Source organism: Pan troglodytes, chromosome 11 (genome assembly GCF_028858775.2).
Source record: "Pan troglodytes isolate AG18354 chromosome 11, NHGRI_mPanTro3-v2.0_pri, whole genome shotgun sequence".
In the NCBI taxonomy this organism is placed as follows: domain Eukaryota; kingdom Metazoa; phylum Chordata; class Mammalia; order Primates; family Hominidae; genus Pan; species Pan troglodytes.
Genome location: NC_072409.2, coordinates 38,580,352 through 38,592,690, shown reverse-complemented (window position 1 = coordinate 38,592,690; position 12,339 = coordinate 38,580,352). Strand labels below are relative to the sequence as shown.

At 35.6% G+C, this 12,339-nt stretch overlaps 1 protein-coding gene across 3 annotated transcripts in view; it reads left to right on the top strand.

Annotated features, from left to right (window-relative positions):
* The window catches only part of STX17 (syntaxin 17), a 67,915-nt gene that overhangs the window by 16,604 nt on the left and 38,972 nt on the right, over positions 1–12,339 (top strand). For all 3 annotated transcript variants that reach the window (XM_528364.8, XM_054658910.2, XM_009456996.5), the window contains one exon: positions 5,539–5,604. In XM_528364.8, coding sequence (XP_528364.2) covers positions 5,539–5,604 — 66 coding nt within the window. The remainder of the gene's footprint in view (positions 1–5,538; positions 5,605–12,339) is intronic.

Genomic DNA, 12,339 nt, shown 5'->3' with positions numbered 1-12,339 from the left:
GTAGTATTTGAACATTCACATTTTAATAATTCATGGGAAAGCTGCAAATGTCTATGATATTAGACAGTTGTAATAGTAAAATTATAATCTTCCTCATAAGATTATTGTGAAGATTAAGATATTATATGAAAAAAACCTGCATGCAAGGTTGATACTTGGAAGTGGAGAATATAACAAGTAAGTTAGGTTACCCAGGCATTCAGCATAGGCACTGTGAATGGAAAAATCAACACACAACATGTTTTCTCTTATACTCTCACTCAACAACAACAGTCACCAACACAGAAGACTTCTGTGACCAAATGTGTGTGAGTTTCTCCCCATATTTCAAGCAAGCAATCAGTTCAACAGACCCTAGCTTAGGTGTCTTCCAGTTGAATTCAATTCTGGTGCTATCTACCTAGAGATAGCCTCAGAAACCACAGTTTGAGAGCCAAGTCCCACAAGACCACACCCTTCCCTCCCACCAGTCACAAGTCCAGGCCCTTGGAACTTCTAAACAACCAGCTTCAAGTTGGAGTTCCCACGATCCCTTTTTGGGTTCGATTAATTTGCTGGGATGGCTCACAGAACTCAGGGAGACAATTTACCAGTTCTTTATAAAGGATATTACAAGGGATACAGCTGAAGAGATGCATAAGGTGAGGTATGAGGGAATGGGTGCAGAGCTTCCATGTCCTCCCTGGAGACACCACCCTTCAGGAACCTCCATGTGATCATCTCTCTGGAAGCTCTCTAAATTCTGTCCTCTTGTACCTCTTATGGAGACTTCATTGGATAGGCATGATGGAAGCATGGACAACCATGTCAAAATGTGATTGGACAAAAAGGGTATGATCTAATACTAACAGACTGAGTGGAGAAACCCAGCAAGGCCTGTCTGTTCAGATTCTTATTGGCCTCTCCATGTAACGTTTCTTCCTCCAGGGTATGGGGCAGGACCCCCTCGGGAATGAGTGTCTTATGACCCACAATCAGTTTAGAGTCCTGCCATTGGCAGGTTCGGAGGGCAGGAGGTCAGAGAGAGATTCTGTTTCCTGAGGTCTACTTTGGACACTGAAAGTGCCCCAGCATTGTAACAAAAGACATGTGTCTGTCATGTGTCCCACATGGGCCATGGGAGTTATGATCAAGGAACTGTGGACAAAGACCAATGTATATATATTATATATATGTAATATTTATATACTCATAATATCACAGACACCACCAGTTAATAGTTTCTAATGCATTAGATTCAGAACATTCCTGAGATATATTCTTTGTGTTGTTGGTTTTGTATTTTTGATATTTGGTAAGCATAGTGAGGTGAGTTACTCTTACCTACCCTATGGGGTAGATATTATTTATCTTCATGATACAAGTAATTCTCAGTTTATGGCCTGCAATCATTGGGCCACCTTTTAATATTATGTAGCTTTCTGTAGATTCTTTGATATTTTCTATGTAGACAATCATGTAATCTGTGAAGACAATTTTATTTTTTTCTAGTCTTTGCCCCACCCACCCTCTCTCCCTTCTTTCATCCTTCCTTCCTTTTTTAACCTTATTGCCCTGGCTAGGGCCTCCAGTATGAAGTTGAGTAAGAATGGTGAGATCAGACATCCTTACCTTCTTCCCAATATTAGAGAATGGTCTTTCACCACTTAAGTATGGTGTTAAATGTAGGGTTTTTGTAGATTGCTGCTGTCAGGTTGAGGAAGTTAACTTCTATTTTTTAGTTTGCTGAGAGTTTTTATAACGAATAATTGTTCAGTTTTGTCAAATGATTATCTTTAAATCTACCGTCTTGCTATTTTTGTCTATTTGTCCATCTGTTCTCTTTTCCCTCTTTCTTTTGGATTAATCAAATATTTTTTATGATTCAATTTTTTTCCTTTTGCTGGCTTACTATAGCTCTTGGTTTTTTATTTTTATTTTTTTTTAGTGGTTGCTTTATGGTTCAGAGTATACATCTTTAACATCACAGTCTATTTTCAAGTAATGTTATATATTTCACTTCACATATAAGAACCTTCTAACAGTATACTTCTAGGTCCTCTCTTAGGGTCTTTTTACTGTGGTTGCTATACATTTTACTTCTGCATACATTATCAGCCCCATTTGTTTTTGTTATTTTTGCTTTAAATTGTGTTATTTTTCAAAGAGATTGTAAAAATAAGGAAAAATATTTATATTTACATATATATCCGTATGTGCCATTTTCAATGCTCTTCATTCATTTGTGTAGAATCCGGTTTCTGTCAGGTATCCCCTTTCTATCAACTTGAAGTACTTTTTAAACATTCCTTCTAGCACACCTTTCTGCTGGTGATGGATTCTATCAGCTTTTTAATGTTTAAAAATATCTTTATTTTGCCTTATTTAAAAAAAAACTTTCTCTGGGGATAGAATTCTAGGTTGCATTTTCTGTCATTTTCAAATACTTCCAAGATGTTGTCCCACTGTCTTCTGGCTTGGATTGTTTCTCACAAGAAGTCTTCTGTCATTCTTACCTTTGTTTCTTCGTATTTCATGTGTCTTTTTTCTTCCCGTTTTTAAGATGTTTTTCTTTATTTATTTTAAGTAATTTTACTGTAATGTGCATTAGTATAGCTTTCTTCATTTTTCTTGTCCTTTGAGCTTCTTGGATCTATGGTTTTCTCGTTTTTCTCAAATGTAGAAAATCTTTGGCCGTTAAGTTTTTCAAATTATTTTTCTCTCATGGAGTCCAGTTACATGTATTTTATGTTGTTTTCATTTGGCCCATGACTATTGATCTTGGTTAATTTATTTTCAACTTATTTTTCTCTGTGTGTTTCATTTTGGATAGTTTCTATTGCTGTGTCCTTAGGTTTACTAATCTTCTGCATTGTCTTATCTGCTATTAATCCCATCTAGTGCATTTTTTAATTTCAGGTACTCTTTTTTTAAATTCTATTAATTTAATATTTTAAAATATCTTATATGGCTTTTCTTCTAATGTGCTTATATTTTCTTCTACCTTCTTAAATACATGGAACATATCATAATAACTGTTTTTAATATCCTCACTTATTAATTCCATTATCCCTATCATATCTGGGTCTGTTTCTGTTGATTGGTTTTTCTCATTGCAGATCATGTTATTCTGCTTTTTTGCATGCATGGCAATTATCTTTTGGATACCAGACATTGTGAAATTTACTTTATTGGGTACTGAATATTTTTAAATTTGTTTAAATATTTTTTAGCTTTATTCTGAAACACAGTTTCGTTGGGAACAGTTTGATCCTTTTGAGTCTTTCTTTTTTTTTTGACAGAGTCTCGCTCTGTTGCCCAGGCTGGAGTGCAGTGACACAATCTGGGCTCACTGCAAGCTCTGCCTCCCAGGTTCACGCCATTCTCCTGCCTCAGCCTCCTGAGTAGCTGGGACTACAGGCACCCGCCACCGCACCCGGCTAATTTTTTTGTATTTTTAGTAGAGACGGGGTTTCACCGTATTAGCCAGGATGGTCTTGATCTCCTGACCTTGTGATCCGCCTGCTTCAGCCTCCCAAAGTGCTGGGATTACAGGCATGAGCCACTGTGCCCAGCCTTGAGTCTTTCTTTTAACCTTTCTTGCTTAGGACCAGAACAGCCTTTAGTTCAGGGCTAATTTTTTCCTACAGAGAGCAATACTTTGGAGTATTCTACCTGATACTCAGTGTATTCCAAGGTTTTCCACTCTGACTTGTGGTCACATGTACCATTTCTAGCCTTGGGTGATCTTCAGGAATTATTCTACCTGTTCTTTTTCTGACCACGGGTTGTTCCCTCACATGCATGTGTGGAGGAGTCCTTTGTTGAAGACTCAAAAGGAAAACCCTGCAGATCTCTGGAGTTCTCTCTCAGTGTATTCCTCTCCTCTCAGTGCAACTAGCCCTTCACCATGCAGCCTTCTCCTCTCTGGTATTCTCTGATCCATGAATTCTGATAGCCTTGGCATCTACAAATTCTCAACTCTGTTTCCTTAGTGTTAATTTTTCTTAAAATATCACAACAGGTTAGTAGTGGGCAGTTAATTTAAAAGTGGTTTATTTTCAAACATGAATCTCTGGCTTCCTTTCTCAAACTTTTATTATTGTTATAACACTGCCTAAAAGAGCTTTCACACTGGATCTGATGGCATCAATTAAATTTTTCTTATAAATGAAAGTGGTTTGGTAATGGTTTTAAATTTATGTTTGGTAAATACATTTTCAATATGGTCTAATTTTTAAAAATATTTTTCTTTCTTTATTTATTTTTTGAGAAGGAGTCTCACTCTGTTGCCCAGGCTGGAGTGCAGTGTGGCACGATCTTGGCTCACTGCAACCTCCACCTCCTAGGTTCAAGTGATCTCCTGCCTCTGCCTCACAAGTAGCTGGGATTACAGGCACCTGCCATCACGCCCAGATAATTTTTTTGTACTTTTAGTAGAGATGGGGTTTCACCATGTTGGCCAGGCTGGTCTCAAACTTCTGACCTCAGGTGATCCACCTGCCCCAGCCTCCCAAAGTGCTGGGATTACGGGCATGAGCCACCGCGCCTGGCCGGTCTAATTGTTTTAAGCTTAATAGTTGTTGTTTAGTTCTTAGATTATGTAAAAATTTTAGGAGTATCAAAAGAAGTTTTTGCTACATCATTCTTTACCAAATTTTAAGAATGTGCAGAATAAGGAATATAAAAATGCCCTAGAAATTTTTTTAATGCTCTACTCTTATAATCTATGTTTTCTATGCATATATGAGGGAATTTTTATATTTCTATCCTTTCAAATTATTTCTAGGTTGATGTTTTGGGGATGTGTAAAGTATCAAAAATGTGTTTAATGTAACTATTCACATCTGCTAACATTTTAATTATTTGATTTTTTAATTTCCAATAAAAATAATATATGATATTTGGTGTTGATGTTTATATTCTATATAAATATTCTGCTATAATATTATCACATATTCCTATGGTTCCTATCAAATGAAAAAATTCCCATGATTCTGTTCGTAATTCTTTTTGGATGATACTCTGAAAGCTAACAGTTGCCTTGGTAAAAATTAAAACATATATATTAAAAGTGCAGTCTCATTTTTTATTTACTCGCTAGTCTGTGGTTTCAGTGTTATTTTTTTTAAATTCAGATTTTAGTTTTCAATACTTAACACTATCATTGACAAACGTACAATTCTTCATATACAATAAGAATATCTTATGAACACTGTTCTTTTCATTTTTTATATTATTTTACATTCTAATTCTTTATATTTTCCATCTCCAGAGAGTTTGCAACGTAGACAAAATACATTCTCTTTTTCAGTAAAATAAAATAACCTGCTTAGTGGGGTTTTTTTGGTTTATTTTATAATTTCTGTAATTTTGTATGCAGCATTCTTAATAATTTCCTACTTGTATGTGATTGGAAAGTTAATTACCACTACTAAATCACTCTCTTCTCTAGATAGCATGTTTAAGTTTGGGTGGGTGAGTGGGGATTTTTGTGGTAATGGGAAATAACCCTTTAGTGATGAAAAATTTAATACCTCCCTTCTTTCTTTTATATAGTATCAAAGGTGCAGAATCTGGGACAAGTTGCATGAAGAGCATATCAATGCAGGACGTACAGTTCAGGTAAGGCTATTATATTTTTTCTGCTAAATCAGTATGAAAAAGACAGTCTTAAGACAATTTTGCTAAAATATTACCTTTGCAGCTGAACCCTTTTATACACATTTGTTACTATTTACTTGAGGATACATTTTTAGCAGAAATTGCCGAATCACATGCCATACATATTTTTAAAGTTTTATTTTGTTACCAAATTTTCCTCCAGAAATGATACACAGCCTTATACTCTCACAAGCAATACATTTTGTAAAATCCTTTAACATTGGTATTACCCACTTCTTAAATTTTTGCTAATTGATAGGTTAAAATTGTGCCACTTCGTTGTTCTAACCTGGATTTTTAAATACTTTGAAGGGTGAACTTTTTTTCACATTGCCTGGGCAGTAATTTTTTTTTTTTGTTAATTGCCTGTTAATATATTTGTATATCTTATATTATGTTGATGTCTTTTGTGAGAGCTCCTTATAATTTGAAAGATACTGATCTTCTGTCTACAATTAGTACTGCAAATATTCTTTGCTAGTTATTTGCTTTTTAAAAATACATTTTAATTATTTTAACATAATTTTTAAAAATAATATATTTACATGGTTTTAAAAGCCAAATACAAATAGAGGGCTTATAATATCCTATATTCTCCACCTACAAGTCCTCCTACTTGGAAGAAACCATTGTTAATCCTTTTGGCCTTTCTCCCTGAAATTTACCTCTATTACTAAATAACGTGTAGACTGATATTTCTTGATTAATCAGGTTTAGTTTTTTTTTTCTTATGGTAGGTGGAGCTCTAGGTTCCTACCTTGCTCTCCTACTTCCCTTCCCCCATATAATTACATATATTACAATTTTTGGTTAAATTAATATAATATAAACTCATTATATTGATTATGGAGATATTGTTTTCTGCTGAGTCAAATAGTGAAATACAGTACTAACTTTTACTTTTTAAAAAGTTAATAATTACCTCATTTTTTAGTTGCCTGGCTTTCTGTGTATCTTGTGGTTAATTTTCTCTAAATGCTCCATGTCTCTGTCACATGCTGTCAGTAATATTTCTTTTTCTTTTCTTTTCTTTCTTTTTTCTTTTTTTGCGACAGAGTCTCACTCTGTTGCCCAGGCTGGAGTGCAGTGTTGCAATCTCGGCTCACTGCAACCTCCACCTCCCGGGTTCAAGCAATTCTCCTGCCTCAGCCTCCCAAGTAGCTGGGACTACAGGCACCCACCACCATGCCTGACTAATTTTTGTATTTTTAGTTGAGATAGGGTTTCACCATATTGGCCAGACTGGTGTCAAACTTTTGACCTTGTGATCCGCCTGCCTTGGCCTCCCATAGTGCTGGGATTACAGGCATGAGTCATCGCACCTGGCCAGTAATATTTCTTACATGCTCAAATATGTCAGTTCCATTCTTTATTTATTTTATTTTATTTTATTTCATTTTTTTGAGACAGAGTCACCCTCTGTCGCCCAGGCTGGAGTGCAGTGGCTCAATCTCGGCTCACGGCAAGCTCCTCCTCCTGGGTTCACGCCATTCTCCTGCCTCAGCCTCCCGAGTAGCTGGGACTACAGGCGCCCACCACCACGCCCAGCTAATTTTTTGTATTTTTAGTAGAGACGGGGTTTCACAATGTTAGCCAGGATGATCTCGATCTCCTGACCTCGTGGTCCATCCGCCTCAGCCTCCCAAAGTGCTGGGATTACAGGCGTGAGCCACTGCGCCCGGCTTTTCCATTCTTTATTTTAAAGATGTTCTTCTGAACTCTTCTTCCCCTACTTCCTATGTGAACTTGCTAGGCTTGTTGGGCAGCTCCTGTTCTGGGACTTTCCTTAGCTGCTTTTCTGTGTTTACATCTCTATTTTCCTAGGTATTATGCCTTCCTCATTTTTGCTTTATTCTGTTGTTTTATTGGAGTAATCTTGCAGTAGCCCTCTAATTAAGGGTACCTTGGAGATAAATATAAGTAATTGTATTTCTAAAAAATACCTTTATTCTCTCCTGACATGTGATTGCTAGTTTCACTAGATATAGAATTCTAGTTGGAATTCTCTTTCAATATTGAAGGCTTTCTATCTTCTTTGTGTTATACTTTAAAAAGCTAGTATCATATAATTTCCCAGTCTTTTGTTTTGTTTTGTTTTGTTTTGTTTTGTTTTTCGTTTTTTGAGATGGAGTCTTGCTCTTTCGCCCTGGCTGGAGTGCAGCGAGTGATGCAATCTTGGCTCACTGCAATCTCCACCTCGCGGTTTCAAGCGATTCTCCTCCCTCAGCCTCCTGAGTAGCTGGGACTACAGATGCATGCCACCACGCCCAGCTAATTTTTGTATTTTTAGTAGAAACGGGGTTTCACCATGTTGGCCAGAATGGTCTCAATCTCTTGACCTTGTGATCTGCCCACCTCAGCCTTCCAAAGTGCTGGGATTACAGGCGTGAGCTACTGCGCCCAGCTGATTTTCCAGTCTTTGTACAGGACCTGGTTTTGTTTTTTTGTTTTTTCCCTCTTTGGGAGCTTTTGTGATTAGTTCATCCCTGGTATTCTGAAATTTGATGATGATATCATTGTGTTGGACTGTTTCTTTCTAAAAATTCATATTCTTTAGTTCTGGGTAATTTTCTTAGATTTTTCTTTGGTCATTTATTCTTCTGTGTTTTCTCATTTTGCTCTTTTTTTTTTTCTTCTTTAATTCTAAAGGTCAGCAAACTGATTCAGAGGCCATGTCTGGCCTCTGTCTATCCCATTTGCTTACACATTTCTTTGGCTGCTTTCACACGGTTACAGCAGAGTTAAGTAGTTGCAACAGAGACTGTATGGCCTACAAAGCTTGAGCTATTTACTCTCTGGTTCTTTGTAGAAAAAATTTGGCAGTCCCTGTTCTATTGGATGTTGGAACTCTTGGGTTGCTTGTCTGATTTTCGCTCTATTTTCTGAAAGATTTCCTCAGGTTTCTCTTTACCTTTTTCCTTTGAATTCTTTTTTTCTGCTATTATGATATTTAGTTTACAAGAGCTTTTTCTTGTTCTCTTTTCCTTTCTTGATAGCATTTTGTCTATGGGTGTAATAGGTTTTTTTGTTTGTTTTTCTGAAATATTAAAAAGTAGATTGCTTGTCTTCTGGTGGACTTCACTTAAGGATGCTTGGGCAAGCTGGCATTTTCCTTAGAGATACCTCCAAATATCAGTATTTGGAGGTTGTTCTTATTTAGTTTTCTAAAGAAGAATTCTCACTTTCCCCCTACGGCAGGTAGGTGCTTATCTTACAAAGTTATAGAGGCAGATTAGATAAAGACTTTTGGGCTTTATTCAGTACAGGCTTTTTAGCCCTGTACCTGGTGTTTCTGAATCTAGAGTCAGTTGCTCCAAAGAATACATCTGTGGTCCTCTTGAATTCAGAAAGGTTATTATAGCTGCAGTATAGTGATTAAATTGTGATAGAATGAAATGAATTCAAGAGATCATTAGGAAGGGTTACAGAGGTCCAAGAAAAAGATGTTAGTAGCTTAGAGATAATGGAGATGAAGGAAAACAGATTGATTTGAGATTTAGATGGAAATTTGACTTATCTCTCTATAGCCGTATTTACTGCTTGCTGATTAGATGATAGGCCTAACGAGCAGAGACTATGTCTCCACTATTTGTATATTCTGCAGCACCTGGTGCCCAGCAAGATTTGGTGTCTATTGAATGGTACTCAGCATGTTAATGATTTAATGAGATTATTATGACTTAGATTTCTTACCATCTTCACTGTTTAATCTATCATTTAAAAATCACATGATTTGGTTGAGACATTGGCTATGGTCAAAGTATTTGTTTACTGATTTTTTAAATTTGCGTATATATTTACCGTATTGACCTCCATCTGGCATGAAAGATTTATGGGTGCCATTAGAATAGTAAGATTGAAGCTATTGTTAGATGTAGGTATTTCATGAGTTTTACTCATATCTGCTCTGAATTTTGTGTATAGATTTCTACTTTGCTAGTTAGTGTAAAAGTTATTTTGGGACAAATAACCTCATCAACAATTATCACAGATTTTCTAGATTTATCATCATTAGATTTACATAGTAAGAGCTATATTGTCACATTCATTATGGTATCTTGATAAAAATAAGTTCTTAATTTAAATGTAGTTTAAATTATCAATCTTTTATGGTTCCTACTTTGGCAGCTTGTTCAAGAAATCCTCTCTTGGAGGATTCAAGAAGATATTTCTTTATATATTTAACTGAGTGTTTTAAATATTTTGCTTTTAACATTCAAGTCTTTAATCCATCTGGAATTGGTGGTATGAGGTAGACATCATAAAATTTTATTTTATTCCATCTTGAAAATCACTTGTGTGTCACTATTACCTGATTTCTGTGGTGCTACTTCTGAAGCACATTGTAATTCCAAAGATGCATGTAACTCCATATGTCTCTGATCTTTATATTCTATTCCATTTGTCAGTCTATTTCTGCACCAAATTCCACACACTATCTTAATTATGACAGTTTTAAGATAAAGCTTGATATCTGATTGTACAATACTTCCACAGTATCCTTCCTTTTCAGGAGTGTTTTGGCTATACTTGGCTCTTTAGTCCTCCATATGAAATTCAGAATCAGCTTTTCAAAGTCCATACACAGTCTTCTTGGGAAGTTGGGAGTTGCATTGGTAGAGAAAATTGACATCTTTACAATATCTAGTTTTCCTACCTGTGAATATGGGATGTTCTTGCATTTGTATTTATCTTCTTTAATATTTGGGAATCTTTATAGTTTTTCGCCTACAGGTTGTGGTACATTGTACTTTCTAAAGATACCCACAAAAATATCCCCCATCCCACATGGCCTTCTACATTATGACCTTGCTACTCCCCCACCAATAGGTGGAGTCTAATTTCCCTTCTCTTGAATCTGGGCAGAAGTAAAGTTGCTTATTTGTTGACTTGCTAGTTTAATTTAAAACACATTGTAATTGCATTATTTTCCCCATTTTTGTCACTTACCATACAAAAGTATAAAAGGAATATTTTACAAAGCTTCGTCTTCCTCAGCTCTTCTTCCCAAATACTTAATATTTAGTAACAATACTAATTGATAATAGAGGATTCTGAAAATTACATCACAGTTTCTACCTTGAAGGAACTTACATAGACAGGAATTCACAAAAAGTTAAACTAAGTATTTAAACAATAGTTTAAAACCTTAGTAAAAGTTAATGTAAGTCAGAATATGATTAATTGACAATTGCATTATAGAGACCAATAAATGATATAGTACCTGCTATCTGGATGCTGGATAAGGGGGTATTATCCTCATTTTTCAGATACCAGAAAGCTGAAGAGATTTAGTGTTTGTCTAAGAAGTAGTAGGAAACCAGTTTATCTGGCATAGTGTCAGTGCTCTTAGTTGGCACTTCATAAGAATCTTTAATGAGAACCCATTCCAGTGTTGTATTCTAGTGTTTTTATTTTAATCTGGAAACATTTTGAATAATAATTCAGGTGGATAGGGATTCGAGTGCTACACTTAATACCTGTGTAAGATGCTCATTAGATATCTGTTAAATAAATGGACGGAGACCTTTTTCTCTATTGATTTTTACTCTTTTTGTGGCTTAGTTAATACTTGTTAAGCTATATATATTCTTTTTGGTGACTTTTGATGTTGAAATAAGTGAGAAGTCATTATATTAGTATCAGTGCCTTAAGTATAGTAGTTAGGTAATGAAAGTATAGTCCAGATTTATTTTAATTAAATAGCTATGACTCTGGAGCCCTTAGCAATAAATTATATGCTGTCTAGAATGTGTTTACTCTAAGTTATTTAAATGTTTACCAGTGGACTTCTGCTCTGTGTTTGTAAAGAAATCAGATTAATTATTATGATACCAAATGTTTTCTACTGTACACAATTTGTTCTCAAAATTACATGTTGTAAAAACACATTAAGAATCCTTAAATCAATATTTTAAAAAGGCAAATATATGCATAGCCACTCTTAATCATTAAATACATAATTAGCCATTTTTCAGAATTTTCAATTAACTTAAAATAATTACTTTTTACAATTATCATCAGTATAGGTAAGTATATATTTGAATTTTTTTAAATCTTTAGACAGAAGTTTTTGGACATTTCTGAAAGAAGGAAAAAAGCCATAAGTACTTATAACATTTAGTTATAAAACCAAAGAGAACAAAAGAGAGAAGTTGTTTTTAATTTATTAAAAGTGTAGGCTGGGCGCGGTGGCTCCCACCTGTAATCCCAGCACTTTGGAAAGCTGAAGCGGGCAGATCACGAGGTCAGGAGATCAAGACCATCCTGGCTAACACAGTGAAACCCCGTCTCTACTAAAAATACAAAAAATTAGCCGGGTGTGGTGGTGGGCACCTGTAGTCCCAGCTACTCGGGAGGCTGAGGCAGGAGAATGGCGTGAACCCAGGAGGAGGAGCTTGCAGTGAGCCGAGATCACACCACTGCACTCCAGCCTGGGTGACAGAGCGACACTCCATCTCAAAAAAAAAAAAAAAAAAAAACAAGTGTAGCTATAGTTTACAGTTTACTATTTGTACACTGCAAAGCTTGTTGAGTTGATATATGTTCTTTTTTAAAAACTTATGTCAGTGATTATAGACCCCTTGATTAACTGCTGGATGTTTCTGAAAATTTTCAGAATTTGGTACAATACCCGCTTTTCTGACCTGATTATTAGAAAAGCAGAAGCATTTGAACATTTGCTGTGTTCTAGAT